General features: G+C 43.4%; 1 protein-coding gene across 1 annotated transcript in view; it reads left to right on the forward strand.

The window, feature by feature from the left end:
* slco3a1a (solute carrier organic anion transporter family member 3A1a) overlaps positions 1–27,015 on the forward strand; it is a 181,485-nt gene that overhangs the window by 121,743 nt on the left and 32,727 nt on the right. The window contains exons 3-5 of the mRNA XM_060853068.1: positions 13,454–13,552; positions 15,366–15,635; positions 18,344–18,508. Of these exons, the coding sequence (XP_060709051.1) occupies positions 13,454–13,552; positions 15,366–15,635; positions 18,344–18,508 (534 nt within the window). The remainder of the gene's footprint in view (positions 1–13,453; positions 13,553–15,365; positions 15,636–18,343; positions 18,509–27,015) is intronic.

Consider the following 27,015-nt stretch of genomic DNA (forward strand, 5'->3'; position numbering starts at 1 on the left):
TGACCCAGCCTCGACAATCCTCTGCAGCAACGAGTTCCACAGATTCACTTCTCAATGCGGATTTATGTACTGAAGAATGATATTCTCTCTGATAATGTGCTTTTCTCCATGTAGGAATGGTGCTGTTAATTCCTGTTGCTTTCCTTCTTGGAGAGTTATATCTGATTCGTGTTTTTAATACAGGACTACCACTAAGGCAGGGAATGCTGGGATAGGTTGGCTTCCATTCTGAACTCATTTTTGCTGTCTCACTCTCCTGCTAGATTAGAGAGAGGGGAATGTGAAAAAAAAATGGGAAACAGGAAAAGAATAGAGAAAAGACGACAACAAAATGAATGCATTGCCCCTACTTTGGTCTGTATAGGAAAGTTGGCTTTTTGATATAAGTATTGATATTTGTGTGAATGTTATGGACATGGATATAAATTTCTAACTGAAATATTCATGACTGTTTGCTGCATTGGGAGGTAGTCTTGTTGCACAGATAGTAATGTCCGTATCTCTGATCCCACAAGTTCCAATTTCATTTTCCATCCCTGGAAATGATAGGCCATGAAAACTGTTCAAAAAATTTGGATATCAAGTTATAGAACCTTCCAACACACACTAAAGGCAAGCATTAAGAGCAGGAGAGATTCCTGACTGTGGCAAGTGATGGGAAGAAAGTTGGAGCCTCTACCATCAACAGTTATATCTCCAGGCTACAACGTTGTGTGTAAATATATGTGTTACTACAGGAACCCAGACTTCCTAGGTGATCTGTAACATGCCAATACCATTCCACTAGAATTTGCAGCTGAACAAATACACTATGGAAATAACCTATTCTTAGACCCTACAGTACAGTGCCATTAGCTGCGGTAAAAATGCAAAATTCAAAATGATTCCCCTTGGGCTGTTTCCTCACAGTTCAAGTAGCTTGCCTTTGAAGGACATAAATATATGGCACATGCCTGTTCTGTGAATTATACGTGGCTGAGGAAAAAGATTCATTGTAGGAAAGATAAATTTCATGCTGTATTCAGCATGGTTAGAAAAGCTTTGATCTTCGTCAGAATAATCTCTGTACATTAATACCTGGCATTTTTAGGTCAGGCCTTATTAATTAGAGGCCTCGGGTCTTTCTAAACATCTGTCAGGCTCACTTTAATGTTTAATTCCTTCATTGTCTTGCAGAGGCAGAGAGGTTTATTATGGTGGGGGTGGGGACATAAGAAAGCAAGGAGAGAGATCATGAGAAATTCTGCAGAGTTGAGAGGAAGAGGCTTCTCATTCATCAGCTGAAACTGATGTGCACTAAAATGGTTGGGATTTTATTCAGTATTGGTTTATAAGAAAAGGGTTTTATGATCTGCGTGTATTAGCCTATAGGGCTGCCACTAGTGAATCAAATATTGCACTATTTTAAATCTGTTGTGACATTCAAACCAATTACTTTTAAGTGTTAATAGGTGGCTCTCATTACTGAGAGCATACTGACGTGAGGATTATTCTGTTTAGTCAATCAGAGTCCGTAGAGAGAAAGAAAGAGAGAGACCACCCGATCCCCTTACAATGAGCTGGAGGCTGAAGGGATAATTGCATTTCTATAATGCCGTGGGAGATCTCAGAGCAGTCACCAGTAGGAAACATGGCAGTAAATGTTCCAAAAAACAGAGTTCCCACAAGAAGCAATGCAATAATGACTAGATGGTTCATTTGAGCGGTGTTGGCTAAGGGATAAATATCAGCTGAGATACCAAGGGTGACTATCCTCTAGCTGTGACTTTCACAGCGCACCAGTCTATACAAGTGCATTAGTTCAACAGCGCATACCCAGAGAAGGGGCTGCAATTGGTTTGAAGATTGATGACCCTGAGATAAAACGTTTGAGTTTTAATGATCTGTAGGGAGTATACAGACTTTAAGAGGAGCCTCCAAAGGAAAATTGGATGAACAGCTCATTGGGAAGGATTACATAACTGTGGCAAGAGCTTATGCTTGAACCATCAACTCTCCTGTTCCTCGGATGCTGCCTGTGCTTTTCCAGCACAACATGTTTTGACTGTAACAAGAAAGCAATGAAGTGGCTGAATGATGTGAAGCAGCTGGGTCCATGTAGTAGATGAAAAAATTAAGTCAGAGATTGTAGATGCAAACACTAGTTTAACTGGTGGGAAGAGTGAGTGAAGAAGATGGAGTGACTTTGGGTGAGAAGTAGGTGCAAGATACCTAAAGGCCTGATCACAAAAGCTTCCATGTGGGATACATCAGTTCAGCTCCACACTCCTGCCTGTTCTCAAAGCATGGATTTATACCGGGTGCTCCGGTTTCCTCCCACAATCCAAAGGTGTGCAGGTTAGGTGAAAAGGCCATGCTAAATTGCCCATAGTGCAAGGTACATTAGTCAGGGGTAAATATAGGGTAGGGGAATGGGTGTCAGGTGGGTTACTCTTCAGAGGATTGGTGTGGACTTGTTGGGCCAAAAAGGGCCTGTTTCCCTACTGTAGAGAATTTAATCTAAACCATATGATGGGAGTTGGTTAGCTCAGTTGGCAGGACAGCAGGTTTCTGATACCAACAGCACAGGTTCAATTCCCACCATCTGGAGGCTATCATGAGCGACTCTCCTCGATCTCTCCTCTCATCAGAGGCATGGTGACCCTCAGATTAAACCAAATTGTCTTTCTCTCTCTCTGTCTAATGAGAGAGAGGTAGGAACTTTTAGCCCACATGGTGCCATTCATCACAGATGGGACTGGATAAGAACCTGAACTTCTTCCAGTTCTTGATATAATTATTCTTTTAATGAACCTGCCAGGGCATTTTGTCTAATTGAGGGCTTTCATGCCTGTGAATGTGGTGATATCCCGAGTGTCATAACAAATGACATTCCTGGTAAGTCCCAAGGCAAAATGTTTTTTTTTGATTTGATTTATTGTTGCCACATGTACATAAGAACAGTGAAAAGTTTTGTTTTGTGAGCAGATCATAGCAAACAAGGACATTTGGATTGTAGGACGTTTTGTCAGAACGAGGTATACAAGGCTACAACTGCACAAAAGCAAGATCAACATTAGATTTTAAGTTAGACCGAAAAAGTGAAATACAGAAGGACAAAGGTTTTAAATACTTTTTGCCACTGCACTGTTTTGTATTGCAACCAATTAAATTCACATGAATTTTGTCAATTGCAAAAATATACTTTATTCATTAAATAAATCTATAAAAAGTCTGTACCATCTTTGCAGAGAAAATGTACTTTGGAATTTGACCTTCCTCAGAGCTTGCCTCCAGTTGCAAAACAAAAACATTTTCTACTCCAAACAGAAAAACTATTCACACACATTTTGAGGCAAGGCGAGGATCTGTTAACTGAACTGTTTAATTTGGATAAATGCGAGGTATTGCATTTTGGTAAAACAAACAAGCACAAGACTTACACAATTAAAAGTAGGGCCTTGGGCAGCATTGTGGAACAGACACACCTCGGGGTTCAAGTACATAATTCTTTGAAATTTGCACCATATATTAGATAAGATGGTTAAAAAGGCATTTAGCACACTTGCCTTCATTGCTCAGACCTTTGAATGTAGGAGTTGGGAGGTTATACAGGATGTTAGTAAGGCCTCTTCTGGGAGGACTGTGTCCAGTTCTGGTCATCCGGCCGGAGGATGGATATCACTAAACTGGAGACAGTTCAGAAGAGATTTACCAGGATATGGTCGGGAATGGAGGGCTTATCAGGGAGATGCTGCATAGGCTGGGGCGTTTTTCACTGGAGCATAGGAGGTTGAGAGGTGACCTTACAGAGGTTTACAAAATGATGAGGAGTATAGGTAAGGTGAATGGCAGGTATCTTTTCCCTAGGGTAGGGGAATTTCAAGACTAGGCGGCATATTTTTAAAGGTCAGAGGAGAAAGAGTTGGAAAAGAAAGACACAGGAGGCAATTTCTTTTTTGTTTTTACACAGCGTGGTTCATAGGTGGAATGAATTTCCAGAGGAAGTGGTGGATCCAGGTGCATTTACAGCATTTAAAAGACATTTAGATAAATACATTAATAAGAAATGTTAGGTGGGATATGGGCCAAGCGCAGGCAGGTCGGACTGGTTTAGTTTGGGATTATGGTCAGCATGGACTGGTTGGACCGAGGAGTCTGTTCCTGTACTTCATGACTCTGTAACCTAGAGACTTTTAATTCTTTGAGTATGTGGTGATATAACTGGAAACCAAAGAACTAAGCATTGAAAACATTGCATGAACATATATGGTTAGCAATGCTGCCTCAGTATTAGGGACATGGATTCGATTCCAGCCTTGGACAACTGTCTTTCTGAGTCACTTTCCTCCCACAGTCTAAAGATGTGCAGGTTAGGTGGATTGGCCATGGGAAATGCAGGGCTACAGGGTTTGGTTAGGGGATGGCTCTGGTTGGGATGCTGTTCAGATAGTTGGTGTGGACCTGTCGGGCTGAATGGCCTGTTTCCACACTGTTGGGATTTTATATTATTAAAAGAAAAGCAATGGGTGACATGTGAGTGAAACTGAATGGAAGTGGAACCATCTGACCAGCAGATGGCAGCAGGACACTTGATGTTCATTCACCTGCTCTCGAAAATGGGATTGATTTCACTGAGGTCCTGTGTATTTGTTCTGCCTGCGAGGGACAGCATCTCCTTTGCTCATGTTTTAAAGCAGGACCGGTCTCCGAAGAAGTTCAGTAAGCAGGACACCAGCTGTGAAGTTTGTTTTATTTTCCAAACCTCTATCTTTGATGAGAAGGTCAAAAATTACAACGCCAGGTTATAGTCCAACAGGTTTATTTGAGAACAGAGGCTTTCAGAGTGTTGAAGAAAATCACAAGGCAGATCTTGAGCGCGAACCAGTGTATTACACGATGCATCACGGGAGACTCACCATCCTAACAACGTCTCGGTAGAACTCCGAAGTACAGCAGAAAATTAGAGTTATATGAGAAACAAGACCCAGGGCTGAGACACAGGCTGACCGTTAATCACAAGGTGTCAAGGAGGTATCAAATCAAGGGTCAGCTCTCGGGGTCAGCTCTAATTGATGCTACACATTCCACAAGAGGACAGGAATGAAAGTTATCACCTAACGTGCTGTGTACAAAGATCCATAACAAATGTAGGACAGATGTCTTTAATTAGAGGAACCACAGACATTGGCAATACATCATAAACTAATTGACGGGGCGAACACACTTGAGCAACTAAGCAACATGCTCTAGCAATGCATCACAGTGGGGAAACATTGAGCAGGCAAACCCAGGTGCCTTGAACAGATAAGTTACACTTTATCATTACCGCCTCGAGAGAGAGGAACTAAGTTATCTATTGGAGGCTGTGAAACAGCCTCTCACAGCTACATGCCAAGTACTATTGTTCTGCGGGGTGAGGGGCACATCAGCAAAATGGTTCCTTTACTGGGAGCGAAGCCATGACCAAGAAAATGGCTTTCACACAGAGCCTCACTCCCTCTTCAGGTGCTTTGTCTAAGAGTGCAAACTAGGCACAGAGTGACACCCTGTGTCTGCACACAGTTTGTGAGCAATGCACCAAGTAAAATGTGAGGTGGTGGATGTTCCCTGAGTTTCACAGCTAGAAGACCCAAAGAAAGGCAGAATGGTGACTCCGAGGGAAATCCTTCCACACAGTTAGATTGGTAAGACTGGCACACTTCAAGAAATTGAGATGTTTTACAAGCGGCCCATCCCAACTTGTCCCAAATCCCGTAGGAAACAGAATCTCAGATATCCAAAGGCAAAATACTGCAGGAGCTAGAAATCTGAAACAAAACTCAGAAAAAGCGAGAGAAACTCAGCCGGTCTGGCAGTGTCCATAGAGAAGGAAAGAGGGTAAACATATCAAGTCTGCGGGACTGTGCTTCTGAACGCCTAGAGAGAGGTCAGACTGTACTCGAAACACTAACTCTGTTGCTCAGATGTTGCCAGACCTGCTGGAGTTTCTCCAGCATTCTCAGTGTTATTTTAGACATTGAGCCCAGCATGTATATCAGCATGCTGCTGACTGTCACATCAAAGCTCATTAACACAAATGCAACATGTCTTTGGAGAGCTGGGAGTATCTACCCTATGACCCATGCTGGAGCTGACTGGAGGGGCCGAATGGCCTACTCCTGGTTTTTCCAAGTATGAAGAAACCAACAACCAGAGGTACAGACCCAGATATTAAGGAAGCAGTATTTAGAGATAACAGGAAGACGAGTTACCAATAACTCGCTTCTATGTTGTGCCTTCAGTAACAATAACATATTCGTAGGCTGTTCACAGGGATGCAGACTGAGAATAATTGGCATTAACCAAAGGGGCATTAACCTTATGATAGTTCAGCATAGAGATCACTTTTAAGGAGCAACTGAACAACAGCAAAAGGAGCTGGTGAGATTTCGGGAGGAAATCCTGGAGCTCGAGATGACAGCTGACTGAAAACACACCAACCATTGATGAAGGAAATGTTACAGCTAAGGGAAGGGTGATCAATTTCAGAAAAATGACTAGTTACAAAAATGTATGTAACAAGGAATGAGTGACAAACTTTGTCTTCTATGTGGTCAGCAATATTGCAAACTGAGTTCCAGTTCACTAGTGACTTTGCTAGGTTAATTTATGTACAATATCTGAGCTCACTGGATTTCTCATCAGTTTGACAGCTGAATTATTGAGAGGACTCATTCTGACTCAGTCAAACCTTGTTATAGCCAGGTCGTGCCATCATGTCAACTAACTGTGACATACAGAGTCCACTTAATGAAGGTCCCCCAAGATACAGTGCACGGTGTATGAAATAATTCCAGAGGCTGGTATCCAATACCCAAGTCACCCTTTATTTACCTGTGGAGAATCCTTGAACTGATCCAGCTCCCTCAGAGCCAGCTCTCAGAGTGAACAGGACCTCTGACATTGCTGTTCCTGTGAATTCTTTCATGGTGGTACCTTCCAGAAAGAGAGGTCAGTGTCATGACTAGCATAAGCAGGCCATGCGTAGACCCTCAGTAACACCCCCACTGCTTGAAACTTCAGGAGAATATCAAACATTGGAGAAAATGCTGAGGGGCATTAAGAGAAGGTAGATAAAGAGAAACCCTTCACCTCTCTGGAAAAAAAAGGGGGCGGCGTGGTGGCTCAGTGGTTAGCACTGCTGCCTCACAACGCCAGGGACCCAGGTTTAATTCCAGCCTCAGGCGACTGTGTGGGGTTTGCATATTCTCCCAGTGTCTGTGTGGGCTTCCCCCTCTGGGTGCTCTGGTTTCCTCTTACAACCCAAAGACGTGCAGGTCAGGTGAATTGGCCATTACAAATTGCCTATTGAGTTAGGTGCATTAGTCAGGGGGTAGGGGAATGGGTCTGGATGGGTTACTCTTCGCAGGGTCGATGGGGACCTTTTGGGTCAAAAGAGCCTGTTTCCACACTGTAGGTAATCTAATCTTATCTTAGGAGTCAATAACCAGGGGTATAGGTAAAGACATTCACCATCTACTCCATACACTCCTCCCCCCACCCTCGAGTACAGACCGATATGTTAGAACAGGTTGATGTTAGGGAGGAGGATGTGATGGAAATTTTGAAAAACCTAAGGGTAAATAAATCCCCTGGGCCAGATGGGATGTACCCATGGTTACGACAGCAAGTTACAGAATAGATTGCTGTGCCTTTGACAATGATGTTTGTTTCCTCACTGTCCACTGGAGTAGTGCCAATAATTGGGGGTGGCAAATGTTGTTCCCTTGTTCAAGGGAGGGGATAGGGATAACCCTGGGAATTACAGACCAGTCAATCTCACGCCTGTAGTAGGCAAAATATTAGAGAGGATTCTAAGAGACAGGATTTATGATTACTTGGAAAACCATAGTTTGAGTACAGACAGACTGTCAGCACATGGCTTTGTAAGGGGCAGGTCATACTTCACAAACTTTATTGAATTCATTGAGGATGTAACAAAATATGTTAATGAATGTAGAGCAGTGGGTGTGGTGTGCATGGATTTTTGCAAGGCGTTTGATAAGGTATGCTCATTCAGAAAGTAAGGAGGCATAGAATACAGGGAAATTTAGCGGTCTGGATACAGAATTGGCATAGAAGTGAGAGGGTGGTGGTAGTTGGAAAGTATTCAGCCTGGAGCTCAGTGACCAGTGGTGTTCTACAGGGATCTGATATGGGACCTCTGCTCTTTGTGATTTTTATAAATGACTTGGATGATGAAGTGGAAGGGTGGGTTTGTAAGTTTGCTGATGACATGAAAGTTGGTGGAATTGTGGAAAGTGGGGAGGGCTGTTGTAGATTACAACAGGACATTGACAGGATGCAGAACTGGGCTGATAAATGGCAGATAGATAGAGTTCAATCTGGAAAAGTATGAAGTCATTCACTTTGGATGGTTGAATTTGAATGTAAAATACAAGGTTAAAGGCAGGATTCTTGGCAGTGTGGAGGAAGAGAAGGATCGTGGGGTCCAAGTCCATAGGTCCCTTAAAATTGCCACCCAAGTTGATAGGTTTGTTAAGAAGGCATATGGTGTGTTGGCTTTCATTAGCAGGGGAATTGAGTTTAAGAGCCATGAGGTTATGCTGCAGCTCTGTACAATCCTGGTCAGACTACACTTGGAATAGAGTGTTCAGTTCTGGTCACCTCATTATAGGAAAAATGTGGAAGCTTTAGAGAGGGAGCTGAGGAGATTTACCAGGATGCTGCCTGGACTGGAGGCCATGTCTTATGAAAAAAAGGTTGAGGGAGCTAAGGTTTCTCTCATTGGAATGAAGAAGGATGAGCGGCGACTTGATAGAGGTGCACAAGATGTTGAGGCATAGATAGAGTAGATAGCCAGAGACTTTGTCCCATGACAGAAAGGTCTGTTACAGGGGGCATAATTTTAAGGTGATTGGAGGAAGGTTTAGGGGAGATGTCATTACTCAAAGAATGATGGGTGCATGGAATGCACTGCCAGCAGTGGTAGTAGAGTCAGATACATTCGAGACATTTAAATGACTCTTGGATAGGCACATGGAACATAGTGCAATGAAGGATATGTAGGTTAGCCTGATCTTAGAGTGGGATAAAAGGCCGACACAACATTGAGGGCCGAGGGGCCTGTACTGTGCTGTACTCTCCTATGTTCAAACACAACAATCACTGTTTTCCAACTCCTTTCATTTCTGAAGAAAGGTCATACCAGATTTGAAACATTAACTCTGTTCCTCTCACCACAGAACTCTACTAGATCTGCTGAATTCCTCCAGCATATTCTGTTTTATTTTATATGATATAAAGGCACCCTGAAATATAGATGTATCCATCTCCTGGGCTGTGGCTCAGTCTGTCCTGTGATGAGGGGGGTATTTAGATTAGATTATTTATAGTGTGGAAACAGGCCCATCAGCCCAACAAGTCCGCACTGACCCTCCGAAGACCAATCCGCCCCTACATTTACCCCTTCACCTGACACTACAGGCAATTTAGCACTTTGTCATTTTAACCAAATGGAACAAGACAAAAACTTTATTTCTACAGCAATGTAAAAAAATATCATGGCCTTCCTAACATTTATTCTAAAGCTACAGACTGTTACCACTAGATGGTATCAAATCTCTGGTCCCAAGAATGTGATTAACCAACAAAGGCACCACTGGAAACCAGATCAGGAACAGGCTATTAGTGACCACAGGAGGGCACTCTACTCCACATTAGAGAGAGAAAAACAGAGAGCAAACATCCCAGTGTGAACAGACTCAGAGTTAACCAGTTTGATTATTAGCTCAGTTTAGTGTTACTCAATATAAAAATCATGGGTAATCCCTGAAATGAATCTTCAACAAAGACACTTTAAGTAACCTCAGAGAGGAGTGAAATTAAACTCTTCAAAATAACTCCAAGTCAATACAGGCATGGTGGTAGGCCATTCAGTCCCTCTTGAGTCCACCATTCTAGATTGAGGCTGATCAATGAGCCAAATTATCTACATATCCTTCGATGACATTCATATCTAGAAATCCGTCTCTTGAATGTACTTATTAATGTAGTCTCTGTAACCCCCTGGGGTAGACAATTCCAAAAGTCCACCCTTCTACTGAGTGGAGAAAACAGAATGTGCCATGTAACACCTTCATACCATGAACCAGGTGAGAGGTTGATTAAAGGGGGGGGAAGAGTCATTTCAATCCAAAAGTGTATTTTCATTTCAATAGGATGCGGGTGTCACTGGCTGAGCCGCCATTTATTGCCTGTCCCTAATTACCCTGGAGAAGGTGGTGGTGAGCTGCAGTTCTTGGGTTACTGACACACTCTCAATGCTGTTAGGGTCAGAGTTCAGAGATTTTGACCCAGTGACTGAGGTCATGACTATGAGATTCCAGGTCAGGTGGGTATGCGGCTTAGAGGGGAACTTGCTGCTGGTGGTGTTCCCATGCCTCTGCTGCCTAGTGTTAGATTATTAGATAAAAGTTAAATAGTGTAATGTGGTTAAATCCAGAAAATCCATTACTCCTTACAGCACTATAGTTAATTTAAGGCCATGGGCCCTGCTGCTTCTGCAGGTTTCTGTGCTCCCATGTCCCATGATGGAGCCTTCAATCTGCAATTTGAGAGGGAGAGGGTACAATCGGAAGTGACAATCTTTGTTGAATAAAGGGAACTATGAAGCTATGAGAGAGGAGCTGGCCAAAGTTCAATGGTGCAATACCTTAGCAGGGATGACCGTGGAGGAACAATGGGGAATATTTCTGTGTATAATGCAGAAGATGCAGGATCAGTTCATTCCAAAAAGGAAGATAGATCCTAGGAGGAGGCATGGGTGGCCATGGCTGATGAGGGAAGTTAAGAAACATATAAAGTTAAAAGAGAAAAAGTATAACAGAGCAAAGATAAGTGGGAAAATGGAGGACTGAGAAGCTTTTAAGAACAATAGAGGATTACTAAGAAGGAAATATGCAGAGAAAAAATGAGGTATGAAAGTAAACTGGCCAAAAATATAAAGGAGGATAGTAAACGCTTTTTTAGGTATGTGAAAGGCAAAAAAAAATGGTTAAGACTAAAATTTGGCCCTGGAAAACAGAAACAGGGGAATATATTACGGGGGACAAAGAAATGGCAGAAGAATTGAATTGGTACTTCAGATGTGTGTTCACTGGGGAAGACACAAGCAATCTCCCTAAGGTAACAGTGGCTGAAGGACCTGAACTGAAGGGAATTTATATTTGCCAGGAATTGGTGTTGGAGAGACTGTTAGGTCTGAAGGTTGGTAAGTCCCCGGGGCCTGATGGTCTACATCCCAGGGTACTGAAGGAGGTGGCTTGAGAAATCGTGGATGCGTTGGTGATTATTTTCCAGAGTTCAAAAGATTCGGGATCAATTCCTGCGGATTGGAGGGTGGCTAATGTTGTACCACTTTTTAAGAAAGGTGGGAGAGAGAAAGCAGGAAATTATAGACCAGTTAGTTTGACCTCAGTGGTGGGAAAGATGCTGGAGTCTATTATAAAGGATGAAACTACAACGCATCTGGATAGTAGTAACAGGATAGGTCAGAGTCAGCATGGATTTATGAAGGGGAAATCATGCTTGACTAATCTTCTGGAATTTTTTGAGGATGTAACTCTGAAGATAGACGAGGGAGATCCAGTAGATGTAGTGTACCTGGACTTTCAGAAAGCTTTTGATAAAGTCCCATATAGGAGGTTAGTGAGCAAAATTAGGGCGCATGGTATTGGGGGCAAAGTACTAACTTGGATTGAAAGTTGTTTGGCTGATAGGAAACAAAGAGTAGTGATAAACGGCTCCATTTCGGAATGGCAGGCAGTGACCAGTGGGATACCACAGGAATCAGTGCTGGGACCGCAGCTTTTTCCAATATATATTAATGATATAGAAGATGGTATTAGTAATAACATTAGCAAATTTGCTGATGATACTAAGCTAGGTGGCAGGGTGAAAAGTGAGGAGGATGTTAAGAGATTACAGGGTGACCTGGACAGGTTAGATGAGTGGTCAGATGCATGGCAGATGCAGTTTAATGTGGATAAATGTATGGTTATCCACTTTGGTGGCAAGAACAGGAAGGCAGATTACTACCTAAATGGAATCAATTTAGGTAAAGGGGCAGTACAAAGAGATCTGGGTGTTCTTGTACACCAGTCAAGGAAGGTAAGCATGCAGGTACAGCAGGTAGTGAAGAAGGCTACTCGCATGCTGGCCTTCATAACAAGAGGGATTGCGTATAGAAGCAAAGAGGTTCTTCTGCAGCTGTACAGGGCCCTGGTGAGACTATACCTGGAGTATTGTGTGCAATTCTGGTCTCCAAATTTAAAGGAAAGACATTCTGGCTATTGAAGGAGTGCAGTGTAGGTTCACAAGGTCAATTCCTGGAATGGCAGGACTACCTTACGCTGGAGCGACTGGGCTTGTATACTCTTGAGTTTAGAAGACTGAGCAGGGATCTGATTGAGACATGAGATTATTAAAGGATTGGACACTCTGGAGGCAGGAAACATGTTTCCGCTGATGGGCGAGTGCCAAACCAGAGGACACAGCTTAATAATACAGAGTAGACCATTTGGGACAGAGATGAGGAGAAACTTCTTCATCCAGAGAGTGGTGGCTGTGTGGAATGTTCTGCCCCAGAGGGCAGTGGAGGCCCAGTCTCTGGATTCATTTAAGAAAGAGTTGGATAGAGCTCTCAAGGATACTGGAATCAAGGGTTATGGAGATAAGGCAGGAACAGGATACAGATTAAGGATGATCAGCCATGGTCATATTGAATGGTGGTGCAGGCTCGAAGGGCAGAATGGACTACTCCTGCACCTATTGTCTATTATTCATGACCTATTGCCCACACCCAGGGCAGATCAGGATAGAGAATGACATTGCAATTCTCATAGCCCTACTTCATCTGCATCACTGCAGTTGGCCCTAGGCTATTGCTGCACTGTATTGCAGTTGCGTGTGGGCTCTATGCCCAGCAGGGGGAGCTGCAAGTGCGCATCCCCTACCCCCACACTCTCCCATCTCCTGCACCCCACCCAGACCTCCCCAGTTCCTGCACCCTCATACTCCCCTGCCCTCACCCCCGTGCTCCCACTCCCTGTCACCCCACACTCCATAGCCCTTACTACGCCATAACTCCATCCTCCTTCACCCATCACCCACGCTCTGCCACAGCCCCCAGCTCCCATCTGCTCCATACCCTCCGTGCAGTGCACAGTGAGATCTGAGGAATACTTTCAATGTCAGTTCTAGCGTCTTATGGTTTAAGAGCTCAATTATTTCAGACTAAGGGCATAACTGATTGAGGTGCCCAGCCTGAAATCACTTGTCCATATTGTCTGGATTGACCATTTTAATCCCTGGGTTGAACACCAAGATTGATTCATAGGACTGAACGCAGAGACAGCACCAAACAAAACTAAATCTTCTTCACTTTGTCTTTTGTCCTTCTCTCTTTTAGGAATTCTCTTCACCACCTTGGTTTTCGGCCCAGCATGTGGTTTCATTCTTGGCTCCCTTTGCACCAAGTTCTACGTGGATGCAGTTTTCATCGACACAAGTATGTAAGGTCATCCTGCCACTAATGTTAGGCTCTTTGTTTATTTTTGTCCCTTCCTATTTATTTCTCTCCTGTCCAATTTCCTCTGCTCCTCTCCCACACGCCATCAGCACATGAGAAAGCAGTGGGATATTGCAATGACTGGTGTTCAACCCTTTCAGACAAATCTGTGTGTTACAGGCACGGCCTGTGCATTCACACTTATACAATCACTGACACACACACACACACGTGTGCAAATGTAATCTCTCGCACAGACAGGGTCAATCACACACACACATTTTCCCCTGGAGCAGAAGGGATTGAGGGAGGGCACGATTGAGATGGATAAAATTATGAGGGGCATAGACAGGATGAAACGTTGCCACTTGGTGGAGTGTTCCATGACTGGGGGGGGTTGTAGATTTGACGGACAGGAGATTTAGAGGGGATGGGAGGCAAAACATCACCCTGGTACTGTTGGAAATCTGGAACGCACTGCATGTAAGAGTGATAGAGGCACAAACCGTCACCACATTTAAGAAGTATTTAGAAGTGTGCTTGCAGTGATAAAGCACAGAAGATGATGGGTCACAAGCTGGAAAATGGGGTTAGAATAGTTAAGTGGTTGTTTTTCCAGCACAGACATGGTAGACCAAAAGGGCCTTTTTCTGTGACATAGAATTCTATCTCTCTCTCTCTCACACACACACACACACACACACACACAAAACAAATTATACACACACACGTCCATTTATATATGTGTATATTATAGGACACCATATATTTTGTATATATATGCACCAAAATAAATTGATTTCATTTGGCATTACTTTTCACCACACTCTCTGCTGTTTTTAGTCTGTTCTGTAATGATACCATGCTGGGTTTAGATGTCCCCATTTGAATAGATTTGAATTTAATGGAGCTTCCAGTAATATGCTGGAGAAATTTAGAGTTTCTTTTTGAGATCTTGCTAGTTTTAGAATGGAAAGCCAGTTGATGGACTGACCTTTGGAGAAAGCTGCATTAACAGGTATTACTTGGGAGAGTACAGTTATAATCAAGAGTTTTTTGGTGTGTATGTGGAATGCCTTTAGAAGTTTCTCACTGTTTGTGGTCTCCTGGATGGTCCTGATTATCCGCTGGTAATCAGGCAGTGCTGAGGAAAGGACAAGAACAATATTTCTGACCAAACAAGTTTGTGAAATGCCCAAGAATTTGCACACCTCTGCCAAAGCACTGTTCTCGGGCATGTTCTGTGATCTTAAGCAGCACCACTGTCCCAAGCCATTGGAGATTGTAGAAACCTCTCAGTTGGGAACAAGGGATCAGTCCGTCAGTAAGGATGGTAGAGAGTTTGCTGCGGATTTGAAATCACTATCACAGAACGGACATTGAACTTGGCACCTTCCTGCTCCATCTCATACCATTTGATACATTTGAGGAGTATAGGCACAGAATTTGAGGGTGTATTCTAGAATTTGGTCATAGCCAGTTAAAACCAAAGTGATGGTTACAGAAGAGGCAAGGTTTGGAGGAGGGGTGCAGAGATCTCAAAGCATGTTACAGAAATAGGGAAGGGAGGGCCACGGAGGTGGATGAACAGGAGGGTGACAATTTTCAGTGAGTTCTGGGTGGAATGGGAGCTAATGCTGATTGGCCAAACAGCAGAAACTGCCCAGGGCTACCTGTTCTAGTCTCAGGGACACAATGACTCAGATTACATACCGAGAAGTGAAAACTCTCACACAGAAGAGTAAATGTTTAACGAAGTACTGTGAGGATGGGATTTGATTGCTGCTTTTGAGTGTCATACCATTTGTTGCAGGTAAACTGGACATTTCTCCGGAGGACCCTCGCTGGATCGGAGCTTGGTGGGGGGGCTTCCTGCTCTGTGGTGCTTTGCTCTTCTTCTCGGCTCTCTTCATGTTTGGGTTCCCTCAGTCGCTGGCTATCAAGGGTGACCGGATCCCAGAGAGTGAGCAGGCCATGCTTCCGCAGAATATCCCGCAGGAATTTGAGAGACCGAAGCCCAGCAATGGAGTAGCAGAGCACCTCCATCCATCCAGCACCTCTTCCTGTTTCCAACAGCTGAGAGGTCAGTCAGGACACATCCATCACCCACCCCATTTCTCATTTGGTGTGTCTGCTCCCATTCTAATTGCTCTTGAGAGTGGTGGACAACTCAGTGGGGCAAACATTGAATGTGATGTACATTAAGCCCCTGCCCACCCAGATAAGCTTCTCTAAATCATAGGGGAAAGTCTTTTTTAAAAAACCAATCAAAAGAACATCTTAGACAAGATAGATTTTTCAAAATCTAAATGTATAACAGAACCCTCTTTACAAATTTTTCTTTTCATAAAAAAGTTTCTATTTACATACTTTTTTAAAACTTGCACACGTCCTTGTGGAGAAATCTCTTCAGATTCTGAAGAAAGCTTTGGTACAAGTTTTGCTTTTGTCCTTCGTCGTTTCAGTGAGACTGTCCAGGAGATGAGGGGAGCATCAGCACAGCTGTGACACTTCCACAGTCGAATACCCTCAACTTCACCCTCACCACTCTACCAGCTCCCTATAGAGTGGGTACCATAGCAGAAGATGCAGATCCCATTGGAAAGATATGCCAGTGAGTGATGGTCTGGGGAGAGTGCAAACTAGTGGGTTCTGCTCAGTTCCCGATCTCTCTGAAGTCCTGCCATGTCACTCTGCAGACAAGAGCAGGGGATCCATTCAGAACCATGGTGACTGACTCTCTCTGGCCTCTTCTCTCCAATCCTCATTTACTCTGCTCTCAGACTCCATTAGCCTTCACAATGGATGAGATGATAAAGGGGACTCCGAGGCCAGACGCTAATCTCAGGTCTTGCATTGATATCTTTGTCTTTAATTTGTATTGCCATTCTTTCGATTCAGTTCGCCTTCCAAAAGTCTCGTAGCTACAGAAAAAGCCTTGGTTTCTGTGCAGTGTACCAAGGATTGTTTCCAACCCAGAGCCCAGCCTGGAGTGTCTCAGGAGAGCACTGCCCCCTTCAGGTCAGAAAGTCATAGCTTCAGTCACCAATCCAGAGGCATGGGTATATGTGTTAGACCCCCCTTTCCAGTGCGGTACTGACAGAGTGCTGCAATATTGGGAGTGTCATGTTTCAATCAAGTTGTTCAAATCAATTCATGTTGGCTCCTCTGAAGCTTGGAAATGGTGCTATTACAAAGAGGAACAGGGAGTTCTGTCCAATGTTTGTTCCTCAACCAACCCGAAATCTGCTCATTTACTTCACTGCTCAACGCAGCTGGCACATTTCCTAACCAGCAGTGAATACACCTTATTTTTTTAATTTTGGAGGTCATGAAAGTCACTATACCATCGAACCATTTTCTTCCTTTCAAATCTGCTCAACTGTTTTTAGTGATGTCACTTGAGGAGTACCTTCTTTTTGTTTTAGAATCCCTACAGTGTGGAAACAGGCCATTTGGCCCAACAAGACCACACTGACTCTCTGAACACTATCCCACCCAGACCCATTCCCCTACCCTATTATTCTACACTTGTAGCTAACTAATGCATGTAACCTACACATCCCTGAACACTATGCTCATGGGATATTGGCATCACTGACTGGGCTAGCATTAATTGTCCAACCCTAATTGCTCTTGAGAGTGGTGGACAACTGCTTTATTAAATCGCTGCAGTCCTTGCTAACGTCCCCACCCAGCTGCAGTGATGTTAGGAAGACAGGTCATGGGAAACAGGTAGATCGCAACAATCCTTCTTCATAACACTGCCATGAGTTTGTGTTCTGTTTTATTCATTCATGAGACAAGGGTGTCACTGTCTAGGCTAACATTTATCATCCATTCCTAATTGCCCACAGGGCAGCTAGGTTAACCACATTGCTGTAGGTCTAGAGTCACATGTAGGCCAGACCAAGTAAGGATGGCAGTTTCCTTCCCTAAAGGATATTAGTGAACCAGATGGAGTTTTCAAACAATCGACAATGGTTTCATGGTCATCACTAGACTCTTAATTCCACATGTTTATTGAATTCAAGTTCCACCATCTACTGTGTCAGGATTTGAACCCAGGTCTCCAGGACATTGTGTCCACCTCAGTGGTTAGAAGGGGCCCTGGATTGGCAGCTGTGAACTTCGGCCCTCTGATGAAGGGCCAATGTTTATCCTTTGTATTGGTCAGGTCCTGTGTAACGGGGAAGGTGGAATCCTGAGGAGTAGGAAATGTAGAGATTGTGACGTTTGCTGTCATATTGGCAATGATTAATAATCTTGTCTCTGGGCAGAGGGATTGGAAGGTCTGAGAAAGGGAGAGGCTGAATGGGCTGGGGCTATTTTCCCTGGACCATCGGAGGCTGAGGGGTGACCTATTGGAGGTTTATAAAATCATGGGAGGCATGGAAAAGGTAAATAGGGAAGGTCTGTTCCTCAGGGTGGGGTGGGGGTGGGGGGGGGTGGGGAGTCCAAAACTAGAGGACATAGATTTGCGGAGAGGGGAAAGATTTAAAGAGGACCTAAGGGGTAACCTTTGCATACAGAGGATGGTGTGTGTGTGGAACAAACTGCCAGACCAAGTGGTGGAGGCTGGTACAATTACAACATTTAAAAAGGTATCTGGATGGGTATATAAATAGGAAGGGTGTAGAGGGATATGGGCCAGGTGTTGGCAAATGGGACTGGATTAGGTGAGGATATTTGGTTGGCATGGACGAGTTGGACCCAAGGGTCTGTTTCCATGGTGTGTGTCTATATGTCTCTATGACCTGACCGCCTGGGTTTAATTTTTCCCTGTTGCAGTGATTCCGAAGGTGACCAAGCACTTGTTATCAAACCCAGTGTTTACGTGTATCGTTCTCGCTGCCTGTATGGAGATCGCTGTTGTCGCAGGATTTGCTGCCTTCCTGGGCAAATACCTCGAGCAGCAGTTCAACCTTTCAGCCTCTTCTGCCAATCAGCTTCTGGGTAAGTGAGACCACTTGACTGTCTGTTCTGCCAAGCACTTGGTACACGAATGTCAATTCTCCTGCTCCTCGAATGCTGCCTGTCCTGCTGCGCTTTTCCAGCATTGCACTTTTTGACTCCCGAAGATGGATAGCTGTTGACATTAGGTGGCTCAGTGGTTGGCACTGCTGCCTCACAGCGCGAGGGACTTGAGTTCAATTCCACCCTCAGGCTATTTCTGTGTGGAGTTTACACATTTTCCCTATGCCTGTGTGGGTTTCCTCTGGGTGCTCTAGTTTCCTCTCACAATCCAAAGATGTACAGGTTAGGTGGATTAGCCATGCTTAAAATAATTGTCTTGTAGTGTCCAGGGATGTGTCTGTTAGGTGGGTTAAATCATGGTAAAAACCCCATGTGGGATGATGGGTTTGGGTTGCCCTTTTGATGGGCTGAATAGCCTGTTTTTGCACTGGAGGGATCCCTGATTATGGGGTGGCTGCCTATTTAAGGCTGTGATGAGGATAATCTTTTATTCCCTCAGACAGCTCTAATGAACAGATGAATAAGCGAAGGAGTAGGCCATTCAGCCCCTCAAACCTGCTCCAACATTCTAATAAGATCATGGCTGATCTGATAGTAACCTCTCATCAATATTCTTACATATGTTGTGGGTTCTGTTCGCCGAGCTGGGAATTTGTGTTGCAGACGTTTCGTCCCCTGTCCAGGTGACATCCTCAGTGTTTGAGAGCCTCCTGTGAAGCGTTTCTGTGATCTTTCCTCCGGCATTTGTAGTGGTTTGTCGCTGCCGCTTCCGGTTGTCAGTTCCAGCTGTCCGTTGCAGTACAGCTGGAACTGACAACCGGGAACGGCAGATTCAAACCACTATAAATGCCAGAGGAAAGATCACAGAAACGCTTCACAGGAGGCTCCCAAGCACTGAGGATGTCACCTGGACAGGGGACGAAACGTCTGCAACACAAATTCCCAGCTCGGCGAACAGAACCCACAACAACGAGCACCCGAGCTACAAATCTTCTCACAAACTTTGAATTCTTACATATCCCCAATAACCTTTCACCATCCCCCCCCTCCCCCACCTTGCTTAACAATATTGCAACTTCCATGACCTTAAAAACATTCAAGGGCTCTGCATTTAGCACCTTTTCAGGAAGAACTCCTGTTGAGACTCAACACTGTTCGAAAGAATTTCACCTCATCTACTTATTATTTTTAACCAGTGACTCCTGAGCTGTAGATCCATCCTGTCCTCACCTTCCCTGCCAAGACCTTGTCGGTTTCAAATGAAATGTCCTATTGCTGTTCTTCTCAACTTCAGCAGACACCAGCACAGAGAACTGGACAGGGCTAGGCTTGTATCTGCACGAATAAAAGCAATATGCTGTGGGTGCTGGACATCTGAAACAAGCACAGTGAATAGAGGAGAAACTCAGCAGGTCTGGCAGCATCCAGAGAGAGAAAACAGGGTTAACGTTTCAAGTCTAGTGACAGTTTTCAGAATCTCCACAGATGCTGCCAGAATGACTGAGTTTCTCCAATATTCTGTGATGTTTGTTTCGGATTTCTAGCACTGTCCGCATTTTTGTTTTTATTCCTGCGGATAACAAGTCTACCCCTAGCCAACTTTTCCACAGAAGGTAACATTACCCCACCTCCCTCTCGCTGTAGGTACGGGTTGAGGAAATCTCTTCTAAACTACCTGCAATGTACTTGTATTCTTCCTCACATGAAAGGTGACTAACATTGTACACAATACTCCAGATGTGGTCTCAGCAGCCCCCCCGTGTAACTGAGGCGTAACTTTTTCACATTTGTATTCAATTCCTCTCGCAATAACTGACAACATTCTACTAGCATTCCGAATTACTTACTAGTCAGTATTTGAAATTCTCTTCCTCAGGACCAGTGGAGACTTGGTCATTAAATACATCGGGACTGGATTAGGCAGAGTTTTGATCCAAGATTTGCAGGGGGACCAAACAAGAAGCTCGAGTTGGGGCCATAGTCAGATTAGCACAATCTCATCAAGTGACAGAGCATCCTACTCCTGCTCTGAATTTTATATTCGGTTTTTATGTCCTGCTGAAATTAGGGAGGAGAGTTTACCCTGTTCCCTGAACTTCCTCTGCTACAAGCTGCTAACACTTAAAATAGATGCTGCTGAGTGTATTATGAATGTTACAGCTCTTACACTAATTAACAATAACTATCTTTGCTAGTGCCATGCCATTGTGATTGTACAAATGGGAACATCAGCAACAATGACATACATGTGATGGAAGATCAAGGGAATACACTTGTGTTCACTCGAGCAGTACCAGCAAATGAAAGATGTGAACAGTTGTGCACATTCCTGGGTCTTCTTGCCCTTGCAACCCCCAATTTCCAAAGTGTCAACATGGAGGAGACTGGTGTGGGGCATCAGTACTGGTGTTGTTCAGCTGGGCAGAAAGTTTCTTCTGCTGTAACATCAACGTAATTTATTCCTGCACCTGATGTGAGCTGTCTCCTCTCATGAGAGAAAGGGAAGGTACACATTTCAGAGCTCCAGTAGCTTCAGGATAGAGATGTGAGATTGCCTTTTGTCATATCACAATGGGACTTAATGGAGCTTGACAACTGGGTAGTTTAGAGTTCAGATGAAGCAAATGTCTCCTGTGTATTAATTATGAATATCATTGTGCCGATAGGATTATGTGTCTTTAATATTTATGTGCTGTCATTTGTGTTCTGTTATCTTCACAATGGTTTAACTGGGAAATGTACTGTTCATGTTACCTGAACTACACAGAGACACCAAGCTGAGCACAGGTTGGTCTCTGTCGCTCCCTGTAGAGAGATCGATACTCACGCAGAACACTTTCCACTGATCATGTACCTGTTTGGAAGTTGGGCAAGGCTAGAATATTAACACAGTTAATTGCATCTTGGCCTCTCACTGTGCTACAACCTCCATCTTCTCTCCCTTCAAGTCTCAAGGACGCCGTTTTGAGTGCACCTCTCCTTTAATCACCAGGTCTGGCAGGAAAACACCAATCACTATCACCTCTGTCTAAAACAAAACATCGATAGTCTTGGCATTCATGGGAAGTTGCTGGCTGGACCAACAATTATTGTTCATCCTTAGCTGCCCTTGAGAGAGTGGTTTCGGAGTTGTCCTGCTTGAACTGCAGCAGTCCTTGGGTGAAGGATGTAGAGAGTTCCTGTATTGCAGAATATTTCAGGGTTTTGACCAAAACATAACCCAAATTCTGCAGATTCTGAATTAATTCCACTCCAGTACCAACCTGAACATCTGCTGTCTTTTAGTTAACGCTCAACAGCTCCAAATTTAAATTCTCATTCTCTTGTTCAAACCCCTTTCTTGGGTTCGTGTGGATTTTATCTTTGCAACTCGGCACCACATCCTGAAACATTTTCCTCCATTGAAGGTGATGATAACTTCTTTTATTAAGACGAGGAGGAGGAAGAGGATTTTTTGCATGGAGTGTAGTCAGGTTGTGGAAAGCACACAGTCTGACAGTGTGGTAGATGTAGGTTCACTTGTAGCTTTCACAAAAAAAAGCAGTGAATAATGGCTTGCAGATAAATACCTTTCAGGGCTGCAGGGAAAGGGGGAGTAACTGAGACTTGCTGATTTGCTCTTGTAGAGAAGCAGCACAGACATAAAGGGGCTGAATGGCCTTTTTCTGAGCTGTCGCCATTCCATATTTGAAGGACTGTAGGGTAGACCAACAAACTTGAATGGGGAAAATGAACCGCAAAGTCAAAGAGGTGTAGAGCAGTTATGAGGGATAAAACTTCAAGGACAGAGGATTTTAGAGCATTGACAATAAAATAGTGGATCAGAAGCAAAGATCAATCTGGAGTTACAGAAAACAAGAGTGTGTTTTGGATAGAGATAGTTATGGAAGGCATAATGAGTTTCAGGATTGAGAAAACAGTACTGTTTGCAGGGAACTTCCAGAGTTAATATTTTTGAGGGTGAAATAGTCAAATATATTTTAATAAAAGCTGGGAATCAGAGATTATTATTGATCTGAGCCAAGCCTTGAAGAAATGCGGAGGGTAATTCACAGGTCACTTGTTTGATCAGATAATGAGAGAGACTGTGTGAGCATTCAGCAGATTATAGGCGATCTTGAGTTGTACACAATCTTCAAACTATTTGTACTTTCATTGTCAGACAGTTTCAGTGTATATTCTATTTCCATTCACAGGATGAAAGTTGGAACAAGGTTATTTTTTGTAAAGAGCTATCAAACTCCTTGGATCAGTGTGTACAACATATTCTGAAATCTCTGCCCCACAAGATATGATACAACTAAGTCTACAAATAGAAATGGTCTCTCTTTCTCTCTCTCCCCCTTAAATGCTACTTTCTCTCTCCCTCTTTCGCTCAGCAGTTATCAACATTCCAAATACCAACAAACCTCTAGATCTATAAGAAAAGAAACAATGAATACTTTACCCCACTCAAAATATCTGAAGATTCTAGAACTCAATTGAGTCAGATTGCAGCATTTTAGCGTAAAACTATTCCTGACAAATTTAAGTTTGACACTAGACACTAACATGACTTAGAAGAGACAAGTCCAAATGGAACACCCAACTACCTTATACGGTCATCCTCCTGATCTATGAGATACACCTGAACATTAAAAACAGAGATCATCAAGAAAGAAGGAATCTTCAAATAACAATTTAGGAAGTTAGGAAATCCAAACTAATACACAAGTTGAACAATTAATTCTCTGTACTTCGGCAAAGATCAAAAGGCAGATTGAGTTCACAGTCTACTAACAAATTGAAGGTGGATTCAACACAACTCCATGGAAGCCACCATTATGAAGAAAGCAGCAATGTCACAATATTACCTAAAGAAATGGCCTCACTCTGGCAGGGACAATTTCCTCCTTGGAATTGAGTATCTTACAGCTCAGACAGAATTACAGAACTCACACCATAATGAATAAAGTCCAAGAGAATTAACTTTTACTCAACAAATTACCTTTCAAGTCCAAAGAGAAGGTTTAGGGGAGATCTGATAGAAGTGTATAAGATGATTAGGGGTTTAGATAGGGTAGATACTAAGAACCTTTTACCGCTAATGGAGTCAGGTGTTACTAGGGGACATAGCTTTAAATTAAGGGGTGGTAGGTATAGGACAGATGTTAGGGGTAGATTCTTCACACAGCGGGTTGTGAGTTCATGGAATGCCCTGCCAGTAGCAGTGGTGAACTCTCCTTCTTTATGGTCATTTAAGCGGGCATTGGATAGGCATTTGGAAGTTATTGGGCTAGTATAGGTTAGGTAGGATTCGGTCGGCGCAACATCGAGGGCCGAAGGGCCTGTACTGCGCTGTATCCTTCTATGTTCTAAGAGATTGCACTTAGGGAGAATAGTGAAGCCTCCAGATCATTAGAATTTGTAAAGGAGATGCGATGGCAGGAAATGCAATGTTATAAACACATGTATAAGAATAATGCAATGATGAACAAAAGGTTGGGAGAAGATATTGTCTCGGGGTCTGAAAAGGCCAATACTGATTGTAGGTAGCACTATAGCATTCAATGGTGATGCCCTGAGGACGAGTGAAAAAAAACCTAAGAATTGTATAGGAATCAGACTGGGACTCACATAGCTGACTCTGTATCATGAATAGTTACAAAGATGCTATAAAGTGTATTTTGTTTACCCCCAAAAAAACTCTTGTAATTAGCCCAGAAGCTGGCTATTCTCATCCATACTCGTCTACTTGAGCCCTGAAGGACAAGATACTGGGAAGATGTTGGTGATGGGACATACAACTCTTATCTACCTCTTTCATGTAAGATACCAATGGGGTATTGAATGGAGAGCATTTATTGAACAAGAGAGGGCAAAAAATTGAAGAATGGGGACAAAACCAGTAACAGTGGAATAGAGTATGAGACAGGAAGTAGAGGGAAAGAGGAGGAAAGGTTAATCCAGATCAAAACTCAGGTTCCCTGTTACTACCACTCAAACAGGTCAATTCCTGATGAAGGGCTTTTGCCCGAAACATCGATTTCGCTGCCCTTTGGATGTTGCCTGAACTGCTGTGCTCTTCCAGCACCACTAATCCAGAATCTGGTTTCCAGCATCTGCAGTCATTGTTTTTACCTCATGAATCATTGCAGGTGAAAAACAAATGCAATATCTGGAATCTTTTTGTGCGCATATGCTTTGCAGCAGCTGGCAATGGGGAGCAGCAACCCTAAACTGGTTACTCCTCCTCTTCCCAGCCCAGTGTCACTGAGGCCAGTTCTCCCAAAACTGCCCCTACCAGCCTGGCAACACTTAACTCAGCATAAGTCCTGGAGCATGCACTCAGTGTGGCAGGAGAGGACAGGGTTAGGGCAGTGTTCGATGCTATCGCAGCACAGAGGGCCTTTGTTTTACTGTTTCTATTTGTGAAAGCATCAGTAACAAGAGAGACAGGTTTAAAATAATGAGCCAAAAAAGCAAAAGTGACATGAAAACAAGTTTTCTCATGCAGTGTGGGATTTAGGACCATACGGCACAGCCGTTTTGGCGCTGCCTGTTTTGCCACAGATCCATTTAGGCACAGAACTATTTTGGCGCAGATAGTCATCAACGAAAATCAACATAATAGAATTATTAAATGGGTAGTTTCCAGTAGTTTGTAGTTATTATTAGAATAACTAGTCAAAGAAAAACATCTGTGGAGGGAACTTCACAAGTGATTAATGAGTGTCTAGAAAATTTGTCAGAAGCTTGCTTAACAACAGAGCGCTGAAGAAAATGGTTTGTAGGACAAAGGAAAGAAATTGCTGCTTACCCAGTAAATCCAAGAAATTTAGAAGAACTTGTAATTCCAGATAGCTTTAAAACATATTCTGTTAATGAATATAAATGAGGAACAATGTTTACCAGCCGACAGTGGTAGCACCACCTGCAGAACTCTTATATTTGGAAGAACAGTTACATGATGGAACGTGCAAAATTTCCCCACCTCTATTTTCACAAGTTTATATAATTTTAGGGGAAATACATAAAGGTGTGTTCCGACTGTTGTATGTTTTACTCCCAAATAAGTTACAAACAACATATGATAAATTATTTGAAATGGTTTTGGAAATACAGCCTGAATACTGCCCTGACATTATCAACTGTGACTTTGAACTTGTACATCTCGTAGCAGGGCAGGATTATTGGAAGGTAGTAGTGCCTTCTGTGAACAAGGGGGAAAAGTCTCCTTTGAAACATGCCTTGTGTTATTTGTACTTAGGAGTAGTTCTTATCTGTTTGAAAGAGAATCATTTTTGGTTTTTATTCATTGTCTTTTGGGTGGGGTTCTTCCTCCTGGGCGGTCTCGGGCTTGCCTGGGTGATCATGGCTAGCCATTTATTTAGGTGGTGCACCTGGAATGTCAAGGGGAACCACTCACCAATCAAAAGGAAAAAGATATTATCAAGTCTTAAAAAAGAAAGGGTTGATGTAGCCCTTCTCCAGGGGACACATCTACTTCATAAGGAGCATTTGAAGCTGCAACAGGGTAGATTTGGCCGGGTGTTCTTTTCATCTTTCAGCTCAAAAAAGTAGGAGTAGCAGCCATACTTATTTGGAAGAATCTTCCCTTCCAAATGCTAAGCCAGATAAAAGATGAGTCTGGACTGTATATATTAATTAAAGCCCTAGTATATGGAGAGGAGTCCATGTTTTTGAATCTTTATTGGCCGCCGGCGCACTCTTAAATTTTTAATAGAAATGTTCTCCAAGTTGATGGCTCTTGGGGTGCACCGTATAATTAAAATCTCCCCCGATAATTGCATCATTAACCCAGAGATGGACAGGATACCTACGAACTCTGCGGGCATATCTTTATGGTCTAGGCAGTTGGCGGATGTGAATAGGGAGTTGGGGCTGATAGATGCGTGGAGGTGTCTTCATCCTGAGGGTAGAGACTTAACTTTCTATTCTAATCCACACAAGTGCCATACCAGAATCAATATGTTTTTTGTCCCCTTGACCCTTTTGAACTCTATATTGTCCTATAAAATAGGTAAGATAACTACTTCTGACCATGCTGCAGTATATATGGAGGTTAAGTGGTGATGAGATAGGTTCCTGACATTGGCGTATGGACACTTTCCTATTGAAGGATAGTAAGTTCATAAAATAATTTTACACAGGAATTTAAAACCTTCTGGGATATCAACTCAGGCACAGCCAGTAACCCTTCAGTGATGTTGGAGACTGCTAAGGCATACGCATGAGGCTTGGTTATCTCATATTCTGCAACCCAAAAAAGACAGAAGGGAGAGCAACAGCGTCTGCTCGAGGTTCGCCTGAAGGCAACTGAACAGCGTATGTTGATATGACCTCTATTACTAAACTACAGTGGATCACAGCCCTTAGGGAAACTTTGAATACCGCACTTACTCAAACAGAGTATAAAGCCATTGTCTCCAACATCGTGACTGACCTCATTTCCTCCGGATGCCTCCCCCGCCCCCCCTCCACAG

This window comes from Hemiscyllium ocellatum, chromosome 39, assembly GCF_020745735.1.
Source record: "Hemiscyllium ocellatum isolate sHemOce1 chromosome 39, sHemOce1.pat.X.cur, whole genome shotgun sequence".
In the NCBI taxonomy this organism is placed as follows: Eukaryota; Metazoa; Chordata; class Chondrichthyes; order Orectolobiformes; family Hemiscylliidae; genus Hemiscyllium; species Hemiscyllium ocellatum.